The 27,145-nt window shown below is 46.0% G+C and overlaps 1 protein-coding gene across 1 annotated transcript; it reads right to left on the minus strand.

Moving 5' to 3' along the window:
* Window positions 1-1,797: 1,797 nt before the first annotated feature.
* On the minus strand, window positions 1,798-19,904 carry LOC144497637 (zinc-binding protein A33-like). Its single transcript, XM_078219079.1, has 7 exons — window positions 19,485-19,904; window positions 18,807-18,902; window positions 18,466-18,699; window positions 16,262-16,284; window positions 16,046-16,158; window positions 2,608-2,727; window positions 1,798-2,351 (listed from the first exon to the last, which is right to left on the minus strand). Exons 1-7 carry the CDS (start codon window positions 19,902-19,904, stop codon window positions 1,798-1,800), a joined length of 1,560 nt encoding a protein of 519 aa, XP_078075205.1.
* Window positions 19,905-27,145: the final 7,241 nt, after the last annotated feature.

Consider the following 27,145-nt stretch of genomic DNA (forward strand, 5'->3'; position numbering starts at 1 on the left):
TAATCGAATCCTACAGTGCAGGAGGAGACCATTTGGCCCATCGAGTCTGCACCGACCACAATCCTGCCCAGGCCCCATAACCCCATGCATTTACCCTAGCTAGTCCCCCTTACAATTTAACGTGGCCAATCCACCTAACCCACACATCTTTAGACTATGGGAGAAAATCGGAGCACCCGGAGGAAACCCATGCAAACACGGGGAGAATGTGCAAACTCCACACAGTTTAAATAGTAAAAAAAATCACACCGGTTTGTACATCTTCCCGTGTTTTTTTTCCTGCATTAACGATGGTGCTTAGGGGAGACAGTGAACCAAAGCAGCAACTGGAATATCTCCCCCACGAGGAACAGGGAAAATCATGACACGATTTAAGCGAACGTGGATTTTTCCGAGGCTCACAGAACTAACCGTGCAGAATTGAGACAATACGGCCCATCCGGCCCTTGCTGGCTCTCCCTAAAGCAATCCAATATTTCCCCCTCGCCCCCATAGACCAGCCAGCTTATCTCCTTCCAGTGTCTAATTTCCTTTCAACATCATTAACCTTCTTCGCTTACACCACCCTCGTTGGCAACGAATTCCAGGTCCTTGTCGCATTAAAAAAAATCTATCTTACATTCCCCTTGCACTCCTTCTGCAGAATCTTATATCTGTATCCACTCGCGAAAACCGATCGACTGTTATCAACCTCTCCTTTTAATATTCTTGTTCCAAGATTATCAACCTCAGCCTCAGCCTGTAACTAATACTTTCGCCCATTCACCCGCCCCATCTCTGTGACCATTCTGGCAAATCTCTGATCCACCCTCTCAAGGACCCTCACATCCTCTCCTAAGTCTGGTGGTTCTGGACATTTTTGGCCTACAGGAAGCTTTACCCAGGTTCAGCATAACAACCCCATATTTTTTTAAAGGGATCTGGGAAGCCTTGGCAAAACAATAATTCACTGCCCATCCTTAAGCGCCCTTGAGCAGAATGGCTTGCACAGCCATTTTAGAATTGATCACATTGCTGTGGGTCTGGAGTTACATGTGGGCTAGACCAGGTAAGGGTGGCAGGTTTCCTTCCCGAAAAGATCATTAGTGAACCAGATGGCTTTTCATTTGCAAAAATGGGCACCATAGAATCCCTCCAGTGCAGAAGGAGGCCATTCGGCCCACTGAGTCTGCACCAACCACAATCCCACCCAGGCCCTATTCCCGAGTTCGCATTCATTCCATTACTGAGACCAGCTTTTAATTTATAGCGCTCTAGTGGGATTTGAACCCATGTCCTCAGAGAATTAGCCTGCGCCTCTGGATTACTAGCCCAGTGACATTACCACCCCCCTATTGCCTCAGCGCCGCTATTTATGAAGCACAATATCCACATGGTTTGCTGACCACTTTACCAATATGCCCTGCCGCCGTGACAAACTTTTCTTAAGGGCACTATTTCCAGAACAGCGATTGAAACCGCTTTTTGCTGTCCAAACGCAGCAATAGGGAAAGTGGAGGGAACCGGCCAAGTGCGTTTGAAGAGTTTTTCAGTTGCCCATTAAGAAGGGGCGCCGGATACATGCAGACATTCACTCAGTGGATCAGAATATGGAACCTGGTGCATTCACACTGCCGAACCCAGCAACGTGACGCTATGTTGCAGTTAGACACTGATTAGAAACCCCATCTACAATCGAACATAGAGGTTCTTCAGGGGGAAAAAAGAACGAAATAACGCCCGGGTATTTAAGTAACAAAGAGAATCTGGCCCTAAGAAAGACAAATCTTGGAGAAACAAAGAAGATAAACAGTTATATTATTCCTCGTGACATCTGACTGGGAGGATTCTGAGCGCTTCTGAGTTTTCCCCGTCGTCATTAATACCGGGACTGAAGTAAGGAAAAAGTCTCCCAGTGAAAGTGTCAATGAAAGTGTAGAGATGGGACATGTTGTCCACGTTGTAAAAGGACACCTGCCCGCCCTCATAGTCCAGGTACACCCCGATGGCTCCGGGCTTTCGAGGCACGTTCAAGCGCGTACGGGGCACGGTGGTGGCTTTGTACTCGTTGCCGTTCCTCAGCCACACAATCCAGTAGCCGGAGTCCGGTGTCGCCGTGGTGTGGCCTTTCCGGCTGATAGACTCCTTGACCACGCCCAAATCCCACTCTGTCTTGGAGCCCACTTGCACCTCCCAGTAGTGCTTGCCGGAGGTGAACGCCTCGGAGCCCAGGACGCAGACGCAAGTGTCGAACCGCTCGGGGTTGTCCTTGACGTCTTGCTTCACGTCCCCGTAGGTGACGACGGTCAAGTCTTCGGAGAGGAGGAGCCGGGGATGAGCTGTGTTCGCATTCAGGGTCAGATAGGTGGGAACTGGCAAGAGAAACAAAACATAAGGAAACAAACGCCCGATCAGAATAAAAGGGGTCACCTCAAACAATGTTATCAATTTAAGGATAATTTCTAGAATGCTGCATGCGACAATTTAACGTTTTAATTTCATGACGGCTGGAGGAAAGTCTAGAACCCCGAGGTACTGGAGTGAAAAATCCCGCCCAGAGATAAGAGAAAACTACACAGATCCCTTGCTATCTATTACATGAGATTATATCGAGATATAATTTATTACATTTTTTGTCATCCTCTTCGGTGCTATTTTTAATGGAGCGTTTCCTTGGCGTCTCTTCGCTCACATCAGTTCGGAAAGTAGGATTACTGGCTGGTTCAGAGCAGGCTACATATTTATAATCTATAGAATAACGGAGCAAGAAATGAAAAAGAATCACTTTTTATTGCAAAGCACAATTCACGTTTCAAGTCAATATCAGCGGCTCAAATGCAATTCTCCCGCACCCCCCATGCCCCCCCCCCCCCGCCCCCCCCCCCCCCGCTCCCCCCCACACACAAACACAACCACCAACCCACCAAACCCCTTTCCTGTTCCCAACCTAGATTTCTTTTGGAACCTGTGCAATGGACCGGATGTGGAGATGCCGGCGTTGGACTGGGGTAAACACAGTAAGAAGTCTCACAACACCAGGTTAAAGTCCAACAGGTTTATTTGGTAGCAAATCCACTAGCTTTCGGAGCGCTGCCCCTTCGTCAGGTGAATGGGAGTTCTGTTCACAAACAGGGCATATAAAGACACAAACTCAATTTACGAAATAATGATTGGAATGCGAGTCTTTACAGATAATCAAGTCTTAAAGGTACAGACAATGTGAGTGGAGAGAGCGTTAAGCACAGGTTAAGCACAGGTTAAAGCACAGGTTAAAACTCCCACTCACCAGATGAAGGGGCAGCGCTCCGAAAGCTAGTGGATTTTGCTACCAAATAAACCTGTTGGACTTTAACCTGGTGTTGTGAGACTTCTTACAATGGACCGGAGTCATACGTGAGAGCGCGCGGAGCTCACACCCTCAGAGTGCAATGTAACCCCTGACCAGGAAGCGCATTTCTTTTTCTTTGTTTTCAAATTGACTCCATTCTCAAAGTTGAAAAAACCAATTCGCAGAGAGGACAAGGCAGACCCGAATCCATCTCCTTGCCTGAACTAAAAAACACCAAATTCAAATTGAATCCAATTCATGGGTCCTCACTATAGAAACACACAACGTCCAAGCTAACAAGCAAAGACATTGCACCCCTACCTTGGGCTTGATCTGACACTTGATCTTAACCAAAAGGCCAAGAAGCACAACCTTGCCAGGGAGATTAACCTTGACTCTGTGTTTCTTGCTGTAAGATCACAAGGATTGCCAGGGCAGATATATTATATCCTTCGTACTGGGACTGGAGTTCCATAGACACAGTAAAAGGAAAGATGGCCCGGACTGCATACCCGAGATCGTTGCATCTCTTAACTTATTTCCCCCAGAGCAGTCATTCATGCATCCGGCCATTTGCGTATGCCAACAAAAGCCTACATATCAGCAACTAGGGCGCTCCACATCATTTGGAAATCTTAGTGGAATTTTATATATACCGAGGTCCCCAAGGGGAAGCACAGAATTGGTTAAGAAGTATATTTGCATGCATATAGCGCACTAATGCAACGTCTAGGAAATCTGTACATCACTTATGTTGGATAAAAAGACACGCAGCTCATTAACATTCTACAAAATGCCGATCAATCTTACGAAGGGTTAGTTCGAAACGTTAGCTCTATTCCGTCTCCCTGTCAGACCTATTGAGAATTTTCCAGCATTGTCTGTTTTTGGATCAATCTTTACTGTCTGGAGTAGTGACTGATACTTTAAGGTTTCTATCACCCTTACTAGGATGGGGTTTTGGTAGCTGTCGGAGGGCTGAGCAGGCTGCAACCCACCAAAGTAGCTGGAAGTCAAGGGTGAGGGATATTTAAACAATGTTAGAAAATGTCCTATCTCTTCCTCTGGAAGATTTGGTACCCCACTCAAATTACCATTGCTTACTAATGAGCCCATGGATGAATACATTCCCCTGTCCACAGAAAGTCCCCTCTTGATAATAAAGCTAATTTTCTGTCTCCACATCCCAGTGCCATCCAAGTTAATGGCAGCATCCAACAATCATTCTAAATTGAGCTAACGGTGTTTGCAGCCTGGGACTGCAGGGGTTAATATCACACATATTTGAACCGCCGAGAAAAGAACTTAGCATGTTAAAATTGGAATTCGCCGATGCAGGTGATGGTGGGTAATAAAAGGACTCAGACAATCAAGGAGGATAACATGGCACTACAACCTAATTCAGCGACCTGAATAAGGAAGTGTCCAACTGCGCTAGTATTCCACTCCCACCAAAGCTGGAAGCTCATCCCTTGGATTCAAGAGGAGAACTTGTTCCGCAAATAGAAAAAAGTTAGAAGCACCGTGTGTTCCCAAAGTGCGGCCTTCTGGTCATGTGATGGTCCTGCTGCACATTGCTTCCTGGTAAACCAACGCCGCCTTGGAAATAAAAGCAATTTAGTTTTGTGAGTAGAGGAGATTGGCAGAATTGGGATTGACTGCCCTCTTTCAGGTGGTTTGGGGGGTGAAATGAACCAACAAGTAGTTGCCACTGCTTAAGTTGAGCAAATATAGAAATCTACCTCAAAGGATCCTAGAAGTGCAGGCACTCCTCTTAAGCACACACGACTCTGTCATTCCACCTCCTTTACATGAATCTAGCATACATCACCCATGAAATCTGCCATTTCACTTTCAATAAAAAAACACGATTCATTATATAGATACCGAGGCTAACTGCTTCTGCTACACCTCAGGGTCAATTTTACTTTGCCTGCATGTCATTATATATTTACTGTGCTATAAGAATTCTGAATTATCAGTTGAGCCCACTCGTACAGCTATGTGACACAGTTCAGAGAACGTCTCCAGTACCATTGTCAATTGATGGATCCTACACTACATTAGAATGGTGGTGAGGGTACCGTTTTGGAAAGCTGAAGGGGGGATCTCAGAGGGAGGAAGGAGTCCTTCCATCCCCACTGCCCAAGTTCCGAACAATGGTCATAATAAGACCATAAGACGTAGAAACAGAAGTGGCCATTTGGCCCATCGAGTCTGCTTCGCCATTCAATGATGAGATCATGATTGATCCGATATGATAATCCTCAACTCCACTTTCCCGCTTTGTCCTATCCCCCACCGCCCCCGCCCCCCACCCCGCCTTCATTTCCTTGCTGATTAAAATCTGTCTATCAGCTTTGAACATAATTAACGACCCAGCCTCCACAACCCTCTACAGTAAAGATTTCCACGAATCCACTACTACTACTACACTGAGAGAAGAAACTCTTCCTCATGTCTGCCTTAAATGGGCGACCCCTTACTCTGAGATTATGCACTCTGGTCCTAGAATCTCCCAAAAGGGGAAACAAGCTCTCAGCATCTACCATGTCAAGCCCCCTGAGAATCCGATATGTCTCAATGCGGTCATCTCTCTATCTTCCAAATGTCAATGAATAAAGGCCTAACGTATTCAACCTGTCCTCATAAGAAAGCCTTCCATGTTCAGCATCAACCTTCTCTGGACTGCCTCCAATGTCAGCATATATTTCCTTAGATAAGGGGACCATAACGCTTCACAGTATTCCAGTTATGGTCTAACTAGTACCTCGTATAATTTTAGTAAAACTTCACCATTTTTACATTAACTTCCGTTTGAAATAAAAGCCAATATTGCAGTTGCCCCCCGGTGAACCCCAAAATCCCTGTGTGCTGCAGCTTTCTGCAGTCTTGCGCTTTTAAATAATATTCAGTTCCTTCATTCTTCCTACCAAAGTTATTATTTCACATTTTCCTGCATTATATTCCATCTGCCAACTTATTTGTGTACTCATCTAACCTGTCTATGTCCGTCAGTAGATGTGTCATCGCGCAATTGCCTTTTGATGTATCTTTGTGTGATCTGCAAACTTGGCAATAGTACATTCACTTCCTTCGTCGAAGTCATTAATATATGTTGTAAATAATTGTGACCCCAGCACTGATGACTCTGGCAGCACTGATCCCGCTAGTTACAGGTTGCCATCCTAAACATGTCCCTCTTAACCCAACTCTCTGTCTTCTCTCAGTTAACCAATCCTCTATCCATACTAATATACTATGGCAACATAATGAACTCTTATCATATTAAATGACCTTTTGTGTGGTACTTTATCGAACTTTTTTTTTGGAAATCCAAGTATATTACATTCACAGGTTCTCCTATATCTATTCTGTTCATCACCACTTCAAAGAACCCTAATGACTTTGTCAGTCATAATTTCCCTTTCATGGCACTACGCAGGCTATGATTAATTATATTATATACTTCTAAACGTTCTGCTATAACATTCTCTATAATCGACTCTAACATTTTCCCAATGATAGATGTTAAGCTACCAGGCCTATCATTTTCTGTAGTTTTGTCTCCCTCCCTGTTTAAATAAGGATGTTATATGTGGCACTTTTCCAGAATTTAAGGATTCTTGGAAGATTGCTATCAATGCATCCAATATATCTGTAGCTACTTCCTTGAATATCCTGGGATGCAACCCATCAGGTCCAGGGGACCTATCAGCCTTTAACCCCATTAATGTCCCTAGTTCTTTTACGTTGGACTCGAAATCTTAATCCTCTTTCCCCCACAGATGCTGTCAGACCTGCTGCGTTTTCCTGTTTTTATTATATGACAGAGGCCTTTTAGTTGTGGTGGGGAGGGGGGGGGTGGTTTAAACGGGACAATCAACCTTGGGAAAGAACCGGACTGACAATCGAGGGCTTAAGTGAATACATTCACTTCACTCCCCCTCCATATCTTCAACCCAACCCCCTAACCACCATACTCGCTCCCCCTCTCCCTCGCCCCACCCACCAAAGGCACATCAACTCAGAAAAGCAACGCTTAAGAAAAGATGGACAACCATTCACCCTATTTACCATCACCTCTGACTGCCTGGCTCATCTACGTAATTGGCTGCAGAGCGCTGTATAAATGGCAAACCTTTTTTCTGTCCCCAGGAAGTAAAAAGCACATAACTACCGTCAAACAACTGCAACCAGAGAGAAATATGAAAGCTGAAAAGCAGAACTACATGTGGGAAGGATAGAGAAGACAGAAGGCAGGGTTGGGGGATAGTGGCGGTGTGGGGAGTTTGGAGGCTGTGCTTATAGAATCCCTATAGTGCAGAGGGAGGCCATTTGTCCCATCGAGTCTGCACCGACTCTCAGTCAGAGTGCCCTGCGCAGGCCCTACCCCCACATATTTACCCCACTAATCCCCTAACCTATACATTTTGGGCACTAAGGAACAATTCAGTATGTCCGATCCACCTAACCTACACATCTTTGGACCGAAGCACCCGGAAGAACCCCACGCAGACACGGGGAGAACGTGCAGATTCCACTCAGACAGTGACCCAAGGCTAAAACGGAACCCCGGTCCTTGCGGGGAGGTCCACTTTCTATGTACTTTCTTTGAGGAGGATAAACGCATGTACATTTTGTTCTATAATAGTGTAGTGTTTTATAATAGTGCAGGTTATGGTAGCACAGTGGTTAGGGGGCACGGTAGCACAGTGGTTAGGGGGCGGCACGGTAGCACAGTGGTTAGCACTGCTGCTTCACAGCTCCAGGGTCCCGGGTTCGATTCCCGGCTCGGGTCACTGTCTGTGTAGAGTTTGCACATTCTCCTTGTGTCTGCGTGGGTTTCCTCCGGGTGCTCCGGTTTCCTCACACAGTCCAAAGATGTGCGGGTTAGGTTGATTGGCCAGGTTAAAAATTGCCCTTTAGAGTCCTGGGATGCGTAGGTTAGAGGGATTAGCGGGTAAATATGTGGTGGTAGAGCCTGGGTGGGATTGTGGTCGGTGCAGACTCGATGGGCCAAATGGCCTCCTTCTGCACTGTAGGGTTTCTATGAGGTTAGATTGGTTTCACTGGTCGGCGCAACATCGAGGGCCGAAGGGCCTGTACTGCGCTGTAATGTTCTATGTTCTATTACTCCTTTCACTGAGGTACCGCGAGTGATTTAAAGACACCCCTAATTCAAAACTATCAGCGTTCCGATTATGATTACAGAGTTCCCCTTTGCGTAAATGAGTACCCCTGAAATCCCGCTGACAGTGGTAGTGTATCCGGTGAGTGGAATCTCCATCAATTTGGTAGATTGACACCAGAGCCCAATTTATACCGGCTATCCTTTCAGCAAATATAGGAAGGATGTGGAAAAGATTGAAAGGGTGCAGAGGAGATTTACAAGGATGTTGCCTGGATTGAGTGGCATGCCTTATGAGGATAGGCTGAGGGAGCTCGGTCTTTTCTCCTTGGTGAGACGAAGGATGAGAGGAGACCTAATAGAGGTGTATAAGATGTTGAGAGGCATAGATCGGGTGGACTCTCTGAGGCTTTTTCCCAGGGTGGAAATGGCTGCTACGAGAGGACACAGGTTTAAGGTGCTGGCGGGTAGGTACAGGGGAGATGTTAGGGGTAAGTTTTTCACACAGAGGGTGGTGGGCGAGTGGAATCGGCTGCCGCCAGTGGTGGTGGAGGCGAACTCAATAGGGTCTTTTAAGAGACTCCTGGATGAGTACATGGAGCTTAATAGGATGGAGGGTTATAGGTAGGTCTAGAAGGTAGGGATGTGTTCGGCACAACTTGTGGGCCGAAGGGCCTGTTTGTGCTGTCGTTTTTCTATGTTCTATGTTCAAAGGGAAACTGTTCCCTGCACTCTCTCATCGTGTGATGGTGGTTATACTGAAAATGGTTAAGTTAGCCCCCTATTCTCCCACGAATGGAAGGCGAGTTTCACACCCCGCTGGCCTTGATTCCCCACTTAAAACTGTCGTAAACTTGATGCGATATGGTCAGTTAAACTTCCAATCGGTGAACGTTTGTATTTTCAACTCCCTCCAAGCAGCCATAACCAGACTCTTGTAAAATAAGACTTCTTGCTCAGAATCGCAAATGGAAATAAATAAATGCTTTTGTGAGAATCGGCCAGACTTTAGCGCTGCTGAGCGCACAGCCCCATCTCAACCTTCCTTCAATTGACCCCTGCAAGTCTACTATTGGAAAATTAGGAAGTTTCCTCTCAAATATCTGCAGCCTTTTAAAGTTTCCGCAACAGTCAACTCTCCTCGGGCAGCGCAGCAGCACATTAATGAGGGTGGGATTTAGCGCCCCCTACTCTTTCCGCAAGGTAATGAGGTCCTTGGGATCAAAGTTCAGCAGGTGAACGGTGGAGTTAAGTGGCCGGGCTCGAGCCCAAACCCAGCCGCTAACCTGCCACCAGGAAGAGAATTCAGCCAATCAGGTTCTTCAGCGTCTGAAAAGAAAAAAGATAGGTTAAAGTTTTGGGCAGTGACTGGAAGCTCCAAGATAAGGGAACCCTCTAAGGCTGATCACATTTAATCGAGAATGGAGAAGCAAAAGGTTGAGGCCACCAATCACGTTTCCTAGTTGCATTGAGAAGGAGGGTTTACAACCTGCAAACTTAGGCAGTTGGAGAGAAAGAAAAAATGCCATTATTGAGCACTCCTCTCCCGTTCCTTCCCGTCTGGGATGGAGTAGTGGAGGGCGAAATTCAATTTTGGAGTGGATGTGAAGTGTCTTTAGCAGTTCAAGCCCATTTTGTGCCCTGCCCAATGGCCCAATGCATTGACTTGAGGCAGGCTACAGAATGATAGAGTTATTGGCCAAGTTAGTATCGCCAATGTTATGGTTGTACTTGTGTTTTGACCCTATGGTTTTCCCCATTAGTGCACGACCTCTGCCCACCAGATAGATCTGGTACCTTTCATTGGACACGGAAACAAGACCAATAACAGCCCAATCAGCCATTCTCATGTTATTGTCAAGCGGCCAACAACAACGTGCCTTAATTTCACCCGCAGATTCATTGCAGCACAGAGAGGGACTATTCGGCCCATTGATTTCATGCCCGCTTTCTGTAGATCTGCAGTCAGTTCAATTCTCCTGCTCCATTCCGATAGCACTACAAATTTAGTTCGCTCACGTGAAATCCGATTTACTTCCGAAATTCATATTCGCATCGATAGCCATTATCAATCTCTGCCTAAGATTTTCTTATAACCCAAGACCTTAAATCTATATCCCCTAGACCTCGCACCGTCAGACATTAGGTAGGGCCCTTTTGTCTAACTTACCAAAACCCTTAACACCTCTATTAAATCTTCCTTATATCCCCTTTGCTCCAAGGAGAACAACCGAAGCTTCTCCAACTTAATCTTTGCTAATATGATCCGAACCGATTGGCGAAGTTGAAACCAAGACACAGAACTCTTCTTTACCGAGAGTTAATTCATTTGTAAAGTCTCACAGGCCTCCTCGCATTCCCCCAGTGTCCCTGCTATCTCCTGCTTATATGTGCTAACATTCTCTAAGCTATTTGACAGTAACTCTTAGTTGACCATGTTGAGTATGAAAACATCCTATAGTGTGCACATGGTCTTTCTCATTGTCAGTTACTTCACAATGAATCATACAAACTAAAAACAATATAATTAATACCTATATGAGTTTCTCGTAACGTTGGCAATGTGATTGTCATTAACAAACTTAACAATGTATTTGATGCTCATTAAGAAACCTATAGCCAAAATTCCCTTAACCCTGGGAGCATTCAGGAAATCGCTTTCACACCTTCGCAAGGACTGTCAAAAACCATCCTAACATGTGGTGACTCGAACTGGACGCATCGTTTTAGTTGTTGCCTCCCTCGATTTTTATAACGCTTCCATATCACTTCTCTGATTTGACACTCAGTACCTCTATTTACCGAGCCCAATATCACATGTCGTTTGCTGACAACTCGCTTAATATGTCCGACCACCTTCAAGCAGGGGGCAATCTTGCTGCATTCCAGAACACTATGAAGCCTTTCCCGATCCAATTTACCAAAATACAGCACGTCACACTTCACTGAAGTAAATTCCACCTGCTACGTGTCCCACATTTTGCGCTGACACAAAGTCTTTAACAGTAGGCTGGTGTTACCTTCACTCTTTGCTACACCAGTGTTTGGCTATTATTAGCATATTTGGAAAATTTCCTCCGTGTTTCGATATCCTAATTATTCTTTATATCGAAACAGCAGTCTAAGATATTGAACTCCCAGACTAATGTTCTTTTTTCCTCGATACATGGGAATATGTCGTGGACTGGAGGGGACAATTTTAGTTGAAGACAGCAGAAAATTTGTGGTGCTCGTTTTGATGTCCCTTCCTTTCAAGTCAAACTTAATAGGGCAGATTTTTAATTCCTGAGTGGTAGTAAAACTGTTGTTGCTGGTGGGGAATCCTTCTGTCCCCGGAAAGGGTTTGGGCAGCTCAACAGGCAACAGAGCAGTAAAGACCAATTGGCAACCCAGTGGTACATTTAAAATGGATCCCAGCAGAAAGCAGTATGCAGGGAACGTTCAAACTCAAAATAACGATTGTTAACTGACACCCATAACCTCCTTGAAATCGTTCCTGATTATCCTTCCCAAGCGATTCCAAACAACCTTAATACAAACCAACTGAACAGCATTCGATATTCCATATCTCCCCTGATTCGAGTAAACTTCAATCTATTTCATTCCAATTTTATTGCGTACTACTCCCGCGCCCATTTCATTACATGGTCCGAGTCCGCTTGGCCTCCCAATGCTCCCCACACTCTAACCTGCGCACTAAAGGTGAAACCAGCCACAGCCTCCCACGCAAAATAGACGATAGCAACTTGCAGCCATTGGGGAAGAAGTTCAGACGGGGTGCAAATCTGGCGCCAGATTTTCTGTCATCTATTTCTGCTACCATCATAGACCAATTTAACTTCGCAACAATTTTGATCACTCTGTACAATCTTGTATCTTATACCACATATTTTAACTGCCTCCTTGTTAAACTGTTAGCTTTTTATCTGTTGTCCCTACCAATATCCATTTGTTCAGTCTTGCGAAGGACATGCTGATCTTCAACATTCCAGTTATGAAAGATTCTGCGTCCAAAACGTTTCATCTACTGTGGTGCATTTTTAAAAAATACTTTAAGTTCAAATTCCCAAGGCTTGTGTCTTTTTGTAATATATTGATAATCCTTTTCTACTCAGGAAAGTTTACAATCGATCTTTATTATTTTCTTCCTGCGGGAGCTGATAGCATCAGCCACTTCATTGAATGGGCCACTCATTCATGGGTGAACTCAGCCGGTGAGGAATTTGTTCAGTTGTTTGTAACTAAAGAACCAAGCCTAACAGCGTCCGGGAATGGGCAGCGAGCAGTAGTGCCAGCTGAACCTAGTTCCTTTCCGTCCCGTCCTTTCCAAACAAAGAGAGAGGAAGTCACTGTGGCTGCTAGCGTAAAGCGGACGGCCCTTCAGTTCCCCTTCTCACTCTCCGGCCAATATTTTTGACAGAAGGTAAAGGGGATAAAAACAAGTGATCGACCCCACAACCGATAGAACTGATAACGAAGGAACCGAACAGGAAGAACGAAAAATGGATTTTAGATGAAGGAAAGTAACAGGGCAACAAGTCATCAGAGGACAAGCTATAGCCCCAGTGAGGATCTGCGAATTTCGTGTGCGACGTTAGTTTTATGTCCATCCTAATTTTATTTCCTTTCAGAAGGTGGCGGTGAGCTGCCTACTTGAACCGACGCAGTTCCTGAGCTGTAGGTACACCCACAGTACTGTTAGGGAGGGGGTTCCAGGATTTGAACCCTGTGACAGTGAAGGAATGGCGATATATTTCCAAGTCAGGATGGTGAGTGACTTGGAGGGGAACCTCCAGGTGGTGGTGGTCCCATCTGTCTCTGTTATTGTCCTTCTAGGTGGTAGTGGTTGTGGGTTTGAAAGGTGCTGCCTAAGAGGTCTTAGGTGAGTTGCTGCAGTGCATCTTGTAGGTGGAACACAATGCTGCCATTTGTCGGTGGTGGAGGGAATGGATGTTCGTGGATGGGGTATCTATTAGGCGGGTTGTTTTGTCTCGAGATTCTTGAGTGTTGTTGGAACTGCACCATCCAGATAAGGAGAGAGTATTCCATCACACTCCTGACTTTTGCCCTGTAGAAGGCTCTGGGGAGTCAGGAGGTGAGTTTCTTTCTGTGGGATTCCTAGTGTTTGACTTGCTCTGGTATTTACATGGCTAGTTATGATAGCCAAGTTCCGCACACACGAGGAAGGCCTCAACCGGGATATTGGGTTCATGTCACACTATCTGTAACCCCCACAGAGTTTCACTGGCTGTCTTGTCTGGAGACAATACACATCTTTTTAGCCTGTCTTGATGCTCTCTCCACTCACATTGTTTTGTTTCTTAAAGACTTGATTAGTTGTAAGTATTCGCATTCCAACCATTATTCATGTAAATTGAGTCTGTGTCTTTATATGCTCTGTTTGTGAACAGAATTCCCACTCATCTGAAGAAGGGGCTTGCAGCTCCGAAAGCTTGTGTGCCTTTGCTACCAAATAAACCTGTTGGACTTTAACCTGGTGTTGTTAAACTTCTTACTGTATTTACATGGCTAGACAGTTTCTGGTCAACGAACTCCCAGGATGTTGACAGTGGGGCATTCAGCGATGGTATTGCTATTGAATGTCAAGGGACAATGGTTAGATCCTCTCTTGTTAGAGATAGGCATTGCCTGGCACTTGTGTGACGTGAATGTTACTTGCTACTTGTCAGCCCAAGCCTGGCTATTGTCCAGGTCTTGTTGCATTTGGACATGGCCTGCTTCAGTATCTGAGCAGCCGAGAATCATACTGAACACTGTGCAATCAGCAGCAAACACCCTCACTTCTGGCCTTATGGTGGAAGGAAGGTCATTGATGAAGTAGCTGAAGATAATTGGGCCTAGGACACTACCCTCGGGAACTCGTGCAGTGATGTCCTGGAGCTGAGATAATTGACATCCAACTACCACAACCACCTTCCTCGTCACTCATTATACCCCACGCTGATTTTCAATTCCATTACACGCGATGACAAGGAAATTTAGGTGCCGTGGCCAATGACATTTAGTTCAATGTTGCCCCACGGCACCAGCACCCAATGCTGAAGACAGCTCCAGGTAGCAGAGGAGTTGCGTCTTAAATGTTGTCAATTAATAATGTTCTAAGAGATTATTTGCTCCTCCATTCAACCCCCCCCTCCCCGCCCTCTCGCCCCCCACACACATCCTCCTGCCTCCTGTGTCTGTAATTAAATTGGAAAGGACAGTTATTCGGATCTCGCAGAACATGCGCACTTGGCATTATAAATAACTTTCTTTTAAGGGGGTCGTTTACTTTCAGATAGTAATGTAATTTTTGGGAGCGGGGTAATCCCCTCGAAATTTCGAGGCCAGAAACGCTTGTACTTTCTATTCTTGGTCACGTTTTCCCAATGGTTAAGTCAATCGGACAGAACCGATAGCTCCAAATAAGTCATCCGGCAAACGCTTTCATCTGAATGGGATTATTGACCGGTGATATCCGGACCAGTGATAGGCAGGCTTGCGAAGGCCCACTAAGGTTACAGCTCAGCCGCCTTATGTCAATTTCCAGTCTCGGCCTCTCCCCGAGACCCATAAAGTTGTAATTTCAAGGACTGCCGGCAGGAGGTGAAATTCGGCTGACAGAAGCAAGATGCACAGCAGTAATTCACCCAGGCTCCTCTGTCAGCACTTCCCAATCTCAGACCCTGGAGACGAGGGCCACAGAACACCACCTGGTGCGACAATGTGAGACAACTAACAAGCATCGGAGATTTTAGCAGAAGGCTTTCCTCCAGATAATTAAGCGGAACAAATTAATAAACATTTTTGTTGCCGATGAGTTTATACTGGGATTACGCTGACAATTACAGAAGAAAGAGTTTAACCGAAACGCTGAGATACTTTCTGAATCACTTTTGATTCCTATCTTCACCGACACTTTATGGAGAAACAGTTACCCCAGAACAGTGGAACGTGCTTCCTGCCGTTCGGATAGAAAGCAATATCAAGAGGGCGTATTGCATTTGTAGAACAGCGTATCACAGGGGTCCGCTTTCAATCTGGAGCCCACTCATTTGAGAAGAAATGATTTCAGCCCGTGCTTTACACAGCTCATTCGCCCCCTTCCTTTTGCAATCAGCCATTGAAACAACCAAGATTGCCAGCTAACCATTCCTGACTGACAACCTCCTGCTGTGTCTAATTCTTTTCAATCTATGTAGCCGCCTACTCCATTGTTGCAGACCTCCCTTTTACCGTATGCCAATTCCAGATACAAGTTTGCACGCCGTGACCTTAAACCCCATGGGGCTACCACTTACCGCCCACCCTATAGGGACATCAGTTGCCCACTTAGCCCCCTCGGCACTCATTGTGATCATGGCTGACTTGCGACCGAATTCCATATAGCAAGATGCATAGTTTGACTGACATTAGCCCAAGTCAAACGACCGAAACTACAGTTTTCCACATTTTAAGTCCGCTTTCCAACAGAGATTAAGGCGAGAGACTGCTGGTAGCGTGAGGGAATTTCAGAGCTTTATCCATGTTCAAATGTAAACGTCTCAGGTAGCTCAGATGATTATACTTACTGAGAAGTTTTATTGGGTACAAAAAGACTTCCTTACCAGGGCTAATTACGTCTATTACTTGTTTCCAAACTCTATACTGGACAGGCCCTTGGAATATTCCGATAGGCAGATTGCCTTCTGCAATAGTAGGCTGATAATCGTCTCCAGTACTGAAGGAAGTATAAAAGAGTTTAACATTGCAACATGCACAGCAAGTACTTTCAATGTCTTCCTTAATTGTTCTACGGAATTTCTGTGAAGAACGTGCCATACCTCTTCTCGTCGAGCGGGGGTTCCTAAAAGCAAAATAAAATTGGCATTTAAACTCACGGAATAAGGGTGTAGAGTTACATTAAAAAGAAAACACGCGCACAGAAAATAATGTGGTTCGATAGAAAAGTGGTAAACTCTCGTTTCGTTGAAGTAAGCCGGACATTTTGAAATAACCCCAAGTAGATCCTTCCTTGTGCCTGTCTCCATACAATTTAGCCAATCCCACCCAAACAATGAGAGGTAGAAATGAACTCGTTTGGTGCTGTGATGTTGTGAAGGGGAGGCATCATTATTTCTCGACGCACCATATTTGAAGATTGAAAGTGATACTTTTCTGTATATTAAAGACATCAATAGATAAGGGGATGAGTACGGGACAATAGTGATAAGTAGAAGATCAGTCGTTATCTCATTTAATGACCGAGCGGTTCGAAGGGTTGAATGGCCTATCCCGATCTAATTTCTTATATCCTATCAGGTATCCCGCTGACGTTGCGGCGAGATTAGGCTGGAAGGGAGAGTTAGGACAACCACAATGAATTTCAGAGAAGTAAGAGATGGAACTGAGATGAAATTACTTTGGACAATTCTCGGAATTCCGTCAGCCTGTGGAAGTGGCAGAGTTAGAAGGGATGACACCTCTCCCCCCCCCCCATCCCCCCCATCCCTCCCTCCCCCTCTCCCCGCCCCCCCCCCCCCCCCCCAACGCCCATACACATACTAATCTCCCCCTTCCCCACCTCATTTGGACGTTTGGGCAGAATCAACTAACACATTCTTTCTGAAGCCACACTATTGTGCAACATTGGAAATGGGAACAAGCTTGGGTCAATTCACGCCATCCCGGGCTGTTATACCACTCGCCCCCTATCCACTTCCAGACACTTCGATAGAACTGGATACATTGTGCTGATGCGGTCACGGACGTCGCTGGCCAGGACAGCATTTATTGCCCATCCCTAATTGCCCTCGTTAAGGGGCTGGTGAACATCTACCTTCAGGAACCCCCGCAGTCCCTATGGTTCACCCGCAGTTAGGTAGAGAATTCCAGGGTTGTAACCCTTAAATCCGAACCGGCCATTCAGTCCCCACCGCCGCCCCCCTCCCCCCCTCACCCTAACCACCCCCCCCCCCCCCGCCCCCATCCTGTTTCATTTCAACCCAACATGAAGTATGCAGCTTTTAATTCATCTCGGCTCATCCAAAACCCCTTAATAATGGAATTCCAGATCATTGTTCCACAGGTTGACTAATAAATCCATTATACCTGGGGGAGTAAGGCGGCTTAATCAGTCCCGAGGGACCTATTTGCAAACATCTCCGGATTATTTCTTTTTTATTTTTAAAGGCAGCTGTTTTCCTCTCTATCTCCTGAGCTTGCGGCTATGGATTGGATTTCTGCTGCGAGCGAACAGAATTAATCGCACGCGTTTGCAAAAATAAATGGGCCCAAAAATTGCGCCGAGATTCTTGCGATCTGCCTCAAATGTAGCGATATGGAGTTGAGAGGGGAATGGGGCGGAGGGGGGGGGGGGGGGTGGAAGGTGGAGAGGTGGGAGTCGGATAAGCGGTCCGGAGCAATAAGCGGGTCGGCGAGCGAGAAATGGACCTGAATTCTCCCATCCCGTCCGCCACTGGAATTTTAGCGGGCGGGTTGCGGAAAATGTGAAACGCCTTTGACGGTCGGGCGGGAATTTCCGGCTTTTCGGCCAGCGCGGCTGGAGAATTCCGTTCTTGATGGTACTTGAAACCAAGATGTGGAGATGCCGGCGTTGGACTGGGGTAAACACAGTAAGAAGTTTAACAACACCAGGTTAAAGTCCAACACGTTTATTTGGTAGCAAAAGCCACACAAGCTTTCGGAGCTGCAGCTCCGAAAGCTTGTGTGGCTTTTGCTACCAAATAAACGTGTTGGACTTTAACCTGGTGTTGTTGAACTTCTTACTGTATTTGAAACCAAAGCAGAATATGCTGGAAAATCTCAGCAAGTCTGGCAGCATCTGTAAGGAGAGAAAAGAGCTGACGTTTTGCGTCCTGATGACCTTTTGTCCACGCTGAGATTTTCCAGCATTTTCTCTTTTGGTTTCAGATTCCAGCATCCGGCAGTAATTTGCTTTTATCCAGTGAGAAATGGGTATTTTTTTCTTGCAAAGAGCCCTTTGTCGAAGGACTGGCCCTGACACAGGCCGGACAACTCAGCTCACCTTCAACATGGTGTACACGTCTTGATAATCTAACCGTTTCTGCACGTTGAATAACAACTGCTGAGTGCGGTTCAAGTTGTCTTGGATCTTCCGAAGGTTGGTCTCCATCGTGCTTAAGACCTCGCTTTCTTGCGTCGTCAGGTCGGCGAACAAATTCTGCTGTTTCTCGTCTAAGACGCTGCGCATTTTGGAAAACTCGGTGGTGATGTGGGTCTGCAACTTATTGGACTGATCCTTCAACAACAATAACAAACCAATCATAACAAGGGTGACCAGTACAAGCCAATTGGAAGGGACAGGTAGAAAGTCAGCCCAGAGTCAGGCGACATTGAGACATATACCTTGATCTCTGTGATCTTTTCCTGCTGTTTATTTTCGAACTCTTGGTAATAGGATTTCTTCTGCTTCAGGTTATTTAAGATGAGTCTCATTTTCTCCTGCAAGCAAAGTCGACATTCTTAGCGGAATCGTGCATCCGTCACTTAAGCCTTTCAGAAAAATTCACAGTAAAGCGGCCTCGGCTCTTTTTGGGGAGGCACAGTGGCCCTGTGGGGAGTCATGATGTGGAGATGCCGGCGTTGGACTGGGGTAAACACAGTAAGGAGTCTAACAACACCAGGTTAAATTCCAACAGGTTTATTTGGTAGCAAACGCCACGGAGCACAGTGGTCCTGTGGGGAGGCACAGTGGTTAGCACTGCTGCCTCACAGCGCCAGGGACCGGGTTCAAACAGTTACCGGCTTGGGTCACTGTCTGTGTGGAGTTTATGCATTCTCCCCGTGTCTGCGTGGGTTTCCACCCACAGTCCAAAAGATGTGCTGGTTAGATTGATTGGCCATGCTGAATTGCCCCTTAGTGTCAGGGGGACTAGATAGGGTAAATGCATGGGGTTATGGGAATAGGGGCTGGGGTGGGATTGTGGTCGGTGCAGATTCGATGGGCCGAATGTAGGATTCTATGATTCTATGATCTCTCCATCCGCCCCCCCCCCTCCCCCCGCCCTCCCGCTGCCCGCTTACCTTGTAAATCTCAACCGCTTCGTTTATCAACATGAAGTTGTGGGCTTTGTGGCTCCGTCCGTCCCTCCTGTCCAGGCACATCACGCAGATCAATTTCTTGTCGGTTTCACAGAACAGTTTCAGCTCCTCCTCGTGCTCGCTGCAGAAAGGTTTGTTCCCCTTCAGTTTCAAATTCAGCGAATGATTCCGACTTCTTTTGACCAGTTTGCCCAGCGCCCGGTTGGCCTTCAAGTTCCTGTCCTGGAAGACCTGGCCGCACTCTGGGCAGACCACACGGTTCTCATTGTCCCAGTGCTTCAGGATGCACTGCCGGCAGAAATCATGGCCGCAGTCCAGGATTACCGGATCCGAGAAGAGTTGGAGGCAGAGGGGGCAGTTCAGTTCATCTTCCAAATTCAGGGTGGTATGACCAGAAGCCATTCTGGGCGCCGCTGGCTCCTGCTTCAGGGCACATGCAGTCCCTCTGGATGCGCAATTTTGCATCCGCAGTTCCCGGAGGCGGTATCAGAAGTAATAGCTGTTGGCGGAGGGATCAAGGCGTGTGCCATTCATTATCATTGTCAGGGGAGAAAAATCGCGCGATTGTCCCTAGCGTTCCCTAGCAGAAAGCAACTGGTATTCTTTAAGCTACCAGCGACTCTCGCTGTGCCCATATATGGTATGCGAAAATAGTCTCTCCAACGCCTGTATATCCGGGGCGGAGCGGGATGTGTATATTTATATATATCCATACAAATATATATACAGCAGGTTGGATTATACCTGGTCCCATATTCTCTCCTTTATGCTCGCCAGCTTGTGGTTTGACGACTACCAAAGCCGGTTGGTCAGGGTGGAGTGGAAGGCTCGGGAGAATGAGGGGATGGCAGCTCGGGGAATAGAGGGGCAAAGGTGAACTGAGAGCTGGAAAATCGGAGAATCGAGAGGTGGAAATGGCAGGCTATGATTCCGCAGCGCTAGCACCGAACACCCGCCGTTAGTTTTCAGGGAAGCGATGAAGAAAGCCGACTGCATCGCTTTTGCTTCGAAGGGATTTCACTGATCCTGTGCTACCGGAACAGATCGGGAGGAGTCCCGTGGAATTTTAGTGATATCCAACATCTGCTGGATTTAAGATGGGAGAACCCCCCTCTCCCCTCCTTACAACCAGCCCACCAACCTCAACCCCTCCCTCCAGCATTAGCTCCACCTCTCTCCCCATACACACACGCACACACACAGACCGAGACACAGACACGCACACACACGCACACACACTGACACTCGGACACACACAGGCACACACACATATACAGACGCACACACATGTATAAACATACATACACACACACAGGAACACAGACAGACACAGGTTTACATAAACACATGCATGTACACAGGGGCACAGACAGACACACAGCCACACTCAGACAACACCCCCATCCAAATACACACACACTCACAAAATATCCCCACACACATAAACTCACTCAACACCCCACAGCTGCCTCTCAATCGCCCTATTGTCTTCATTTGATGAACACTTGACCCAGTTTCACCCTCCGGCACAGGTTGGGCTCTGCCTCAGACACTCCTTGTGGCACTGTACCAGAACAATTGTCTGAGCGAAGACATTTTGGTTAGCATCTTTGAGAACGTTACACGGAGCACCCAGCTCACCGAATCTCCACACTGTGCAAATGATTTTCCGCTATTCAAATGATCAAATCCTTCATTTTACAATGGGATGTTAAATCTCCCTAGCATTCATTGCTTCGGTGGGAACAATCCCAGTAAGCTTATAACAGCTCAACTGACCTGATGAATTCAAGCAGTTCATTCTCCAGTGCGTTTAACATGCAATCTAGAATGAGAAAAAGTAAAAAGATTATCTAATAGTCACAAGAAGGCTTACATTCACACTGCAAGTTACTGTGAAAATCCCTTAGCCGCCACACTCCGGCGCCTGTTCAGGTACACTGAGGCAGAACTTGCATGCATTTACATACAATTTACATGAGAATGCACCTAACCAGCACACCTTTCGGACTCTGGGAGGAAACCGAAGCACCCAAAGGAAACCCATGCAGACATGGGGAGAACATGCAAAGTCCACACGGACAGTCACCCAAGCCGGACAGTCACCCAAGCTGGGAATCAAACACAGGTCCCTGGAGCTGTGAGACAGCAGTGATAACCACTGTGCCACCATGCAAGATGATCACAGAGCATTTTTCTGTATCTTTGGTATAAATCCCTCATAGTTCATCATTTCATTGTTAAGATCTATCAATAGACCTATAAAGCTTTTATTATTGTGAATTGCTTCTGGGATGCTTTTTCGGAGGGTCGGTGCAGACTTGATGGGCAGAATGGCCTCTTTCTGCACTATAGGGATTCAGTGATTCTATGGAATTCAGATTTGAAGTTAATTATGTTTTCGAAGCTCCTGCCCTCATACTCCATAGGCAAGTATTTACATTTTCCCGTTGAGAGTGCATACTCAGATTGCTCATTCTTCTTCTCAAATTCCCCTACTCACGCCCTGACCAATTCAGTCACAACTGCTGATCACTTGTCTATTCCATTCACAGAATCATAGAATCCCCATAGTGCAGAAGGAGGCCATTCAGCCCATCGAGTCTGTGCCAACCACAATCCCTACCCGTAACACCACATATTTACCCTGCTAATCCCCCCGACATTAGAATCAATTTATCATGGCCAATCAATATAACCCGCACATCTTTGGACTGTGGGAGGAAACCGGAGATCCTGGAAGAAACCCACGCAGACATGGGCAGAATGTGCAAAATCCACACAGACAGTGACGTGAGGCCGGAATTGAACCCAGGTCCCTGGCACTGTGAGGCAGCAGTGCTAATCACTGTGCCACCGTGCCACCCATTTCCTGGGCCTGTGTCACCCCAATAGTGTTTTAGTCAAACCCACGCTTCCTTCCAAACCGTCCTGACCTCGGTGTGGTCGATCAGATGGAGAACACAAAGTTAGCACTCGGATAAGATTCGGTTGTACTTCAAATGGGCTGGCCTTAGCAGAATGGCACGAATGACACATCGAGATGTTCTGTTCTATCCAACTCTCAGCCAGCTGCACACGTGGAGAGCGGAAATAAAGCGAACACAACTGTTTCCAACCCAACACACTGCACAACTCAATGGGGGGAACCTTCAATTTTGTATCCCCCAACCAATTTCCTGGCATGGATTGGATGGGCCGAATGTTCCCCTGCTCGGGCCTTAAATGATTGCATGAATCTCTCTTAGTCCCGCTTCAGGGAGTCCGGTGACACTGTAAGGTCCGCCAGCAACCTCAACCCGGCCATTGAGTAACTTGTCTTTTGTAGGCGAAATGCTGACACGTCTGCATCTTCCCAATGTTTCTCCTTTTTTAATTTTAATTTCCGGCGTTCGCACTGTTTTCTTTTTGTTAGGCACCAAGGCGGAGTTTTATTGCAGCCCGTTTTAAATATCGGGTAAATGTTTCAGGGAAACTGAACACTTTGAAAGTTACTCGCATGTAAGAAAAGAACGTTGGAACATGGCATTGCGGTTGCTGCAGGGGTAATCTCTGGGACTGTGTGTGAATACCGGGGAGGTTACTGAAATTGTTCTGTACAATTCACAGTTAATCCTAGATCACGGTATTGGAGCACGAGTTCTCCATTTGCTGACAGCGTGATTCTCCGACTTCATTGAAACATGATAACTAATCTGGCGAGGTCAACTAGTTTCGCGGACCTCAGCTTGGCCTCCCGGTTTCAGAGTAAATGTTCCAGCACGTAATGGCAATTTGAACTATGCGGCCCCTGGAAACATTGTGATACATTATGTCAACGCTGAACGCTGTGAACAAGTTGATTGAATCAACGGGTTGGGAGCTCTGTATATCCCCATTCAAATCACACTGGATCGGGCCTGGACTCAGAAACTAGCCATATAGGACAAAAACCTTAGTTTCCAGGCATGGTGTTCGATTATTTGATTTCACGTGAGATAATAGTTGACTCCAAATTGCCTCTGAGAAGTCATAGAGTCATAGACTCATATTCATACTGTGCACAAAAAGGCAATTTGGCCCATCGAATCTGCACGACATATCTACCACTAAAGGCGCGCTAATCCCATTTTCCTGTGCTTGTCCCATATCCTTCAATGTTATACTTCAAATGCTCATCCAAATTTTTTTTAATGTTGTAAGGCTTCCAGCCTCGACTACCTTCCCAAACAGTGCATTCCGACAACACTCTGAGTGTAAAAGTTTTATCTCATATCCCCTCTGAACCTCCTGCCCCCACTCCAGAACTCTGCCCCCTTCGTGATTGACCTCTCATCCAAAGGGAATAGCTGATTCCTATTCACCCGCTCTCCATATCCTTATATACATAATCTGATACACCTCAATCATGTCTCCCCCACCCCCCACCCCTTAAACTTCTCCGCTCTGCAGAAAATAATCCAAGCATATCTATTCTCTCATTATAGCACAAATAATCCACCCCAGGCAACATCCTGGTGAACCTCCTCTGTACCTCCTCTAGTGCTATCACATCCTTCCTATAGTGAGGTGACCAGAACTGCACACAGTACTCCAGCTGTTGCCTAGCCAACACTTTGTACGACCCCAACATTACCTCCTTGCCCTTCGGAGGTGTGATTTTTTTTGTATTTATTCATTCTCAGAATGTGGGCATTGTTGGCTGGGCCAGCAGTTGTTCCATATCCCTAATTCCTCCCTCTGAAGATGGTAGTAGGCTACCTTGTTGAACCGCTGCAGTCCATGTGGTGTAAGTGTACAGTGCTGTTAGTGAGGGAGTTCCAGGATTTTTACCTGGCAACAATGAAGGAAAGGTGACATTTTTCAAGTTGGGGTGGTGGGTGGCTCCTATTCGTTCTGTGCAGGTGAGGACAGGATCCAGCTGTACAGGAATGCCTTCCCTGAAGAAGTATTGCTCTTCTCTCCGACAGCTTTCACAAAGGGTCATCTGGACTCAAAACGTCAGCTCTTTTCTCTCCTTACAGATTCTGCCAGACCTGCTGAGATTTTCCAGCATTTTCTCTTTTGGTTTCAGATTCCAGCATCTGCAGTAATTTGCTTTTATTTACTCTCTATCTTGGGCCGAGAGGAGGAGGGGGATGGTGGGTTTGTTGTACTCGATGCTATGGGACGAGTCAGAGTCTTCTGGAGAGAAGGGAAAAAATGGCAAACAGATGAAGGCGGGTTGTTTTTTAAAGGGACTCAAGCAATGTGCGCAGACTGACACCACAGGGAGAGCAATGGTTCAAAAAGGCAGCTCACCACTATCTTTTCAAGGGCATTTAGGGATGAGAAGCAAACACCCACGTCCAGTAAACGAACAATATATCAGATAAACTCTCTCCGATATAAAACAGCATCCATGTTGAAACGATCCATTGAGTTTCAAGTGCACTTTCTCAAAAACTCAAAACGTTTGAAGGGATATTGTTCATGGCTGACACTGTCACTGGAGTTGATATTTGGAAATGTTGAACATTACTGAGTGGAGGTCATTGATGAGCCAATCGCAGTCACCAGGAAGTGCCAGAAATTCGAATCAGATAAATTCTAACAAGAAATGACAGCTCCCCAATCATTGCACCACTTAATAGAATGATAGAAACTAGAAGCAGGAGTAGGCATTTCGGCTCTCTGAGCCTGCTACGCCATTCATTTTGGTCATAGCTGGTCATCGAATTAGAAATTTAGAAATACACAACAGGTGGATTTTCACCTTGAATATCCGGGTGTTAAGAATCCAGTACACATCTGGGCCCAGATCCCATTGAAGAAAAAGGAAAGAAAATATACATTTCCCATCTTATATCATTGGATTAAATGAGAATAATTCAGAGTAGACCATTTAGGATGGAGGTGAGAAGACATTTCTTCACCCAAAGAGTGGTGAGCCCGTGTAATTCATTACCACAGAAGTGGTTGATGCCAAAACATTGAATGTATTCAAGAGGCGGCTAGATATAGCACTTGGGGTGAACGGGTTCAAAGGTTATAGGAAAAAAATAGGATCAGGATATTGAATTCAATGATCAACCATGATCATAATGAATGGTGCAGCAGGCTTGAAGGGGCAAATGGCCTCCTCCTGCTCCTATCTTCTATGTTTCTATGATTCAGTCAACTATTTCAGTCTTTGAGATCATTGGCAATATCTCGACTGTTTGCTAGTTAGACCCCTCAGTGAAGGGCAGGAAGGAACCTCTGGTGGGGAGGTGGGAATTGCCTTTACAGTCCTTTATAGTAATATAATGTCTGGAGGCTATCCCGCCTGGTTTCCATTTTGCCCAAGTGCCACTTAACACCCAGTCAGCGAAAACAAAACCATTAGCCATAATTGTTGGGTAAGGTTCTTTTTATTTTCTTGCTGCCAGTCTCCGGTGTACTGAGGCATAGTTTTTACAAACCAAAGGGCTGCAACAAAAGCTGTCCAGAAGATTGAATTGTACCAGAAACTTAGAAAGAAATTAGATATAGCTCTTGGGGCTAAAGCGAACAAGGGATAAAGCACTGGGGGAGGTGGGATCTGGATATTGAAGTTGATGATCAGCCATGATCAAAATGAATGGTGTAGCAGGCTCGAAGGGCCGAATTACCCACTCCTGCTTTTAGTTTCTATGTTACTATAAGACCTGAATAATCCTCCATCGTGCTGTTGACAAAGTTATTTATGCTGGGCTCTGGTTCACTGGACCCTTGTGTCCGGGTATCTTGGCTTGGATACACATAACAGGCACCAAGTGTGAGACAGGGTAATTCAACATGAAGTTGGTTAGACCAACTCCTAACTCATCCTCAATCAATCCGAGCGGTGTTGTTGATGGAGTGATAATGCCACTAAACTAGTTATTCGGGGGCCGAGGTTAATGTTCTGGAGGCAGGGGCTCAATTTCCACTCACATGAGTTGATGGAAGGTAAATTTAATTAATAAAACCAGAAATTGCAAAGCTAGATTCAAAAACAGTGATTGTACAATAATGGTGATTTTTCTTGTTCAAAACCCATTTGATTCACTAATGTCCCTTTTGGGAAGCAAATCTGCTGCCCTTACTTGGCCTACATGTGACTCCAGACCCACACAATGTGAATGACTCTTTTCTGTGCTCTGAAGTAGCCCAGTAAGCGCAGGCAATTAGCGATACTTAAGAAATCCTGGACTTGCCAGCACCGTCCACATCCCATGAAAGAATAAGAGGAATGTAAATTTCTAGCATGTATTATTGAATTAAACCTGACTGATTTAATCACTCACCTTTCAGAGTCTTTGAAAGCATTGATGCCACCTCTATTGTTTCAGAGTTATAGCCAGAAGTCAGTGCTGCCTCCTTTCGGACAGGCAGTGCATGTGGGGAAACTACTCAACTCATCTTCACATGAAGAATGAAGACGAAAGTTGTGAAAATTCATGGAGCTCGACACCAGACAAAACACCAAACAGTCCTGTTTGATTGGCATCACCTCAAAACAGAAGATGGTGGAATTTGAATTCAACAAATGTCTGGAATTCAAAGAGTAACAATAATTATGAAACCATTGTTAATGTCCGTGAAAGCCCTTCTGATTTACTGATTTGCCAAACTCTGCAGTCCTTACCTGATCTGGCCTCTTAGCAAGTCACTCAGTTCCA

The sequence above is a fragment of the Mustelus asterias genome, chromosome 8 (genome assembly GCF_964213995.1).
Source record: "Mustelus asterias chromosome 8, sMusAst1.hap1.1, whole genome shotgun sequence".
In the NCBI taxonomy this organism is placed as follows: Eukaryota; Metazoa; Chordata; class Chondrichthyes; order Carcharhiniformes; family Triakidae; genus Mustelus; species Mustelus asterias.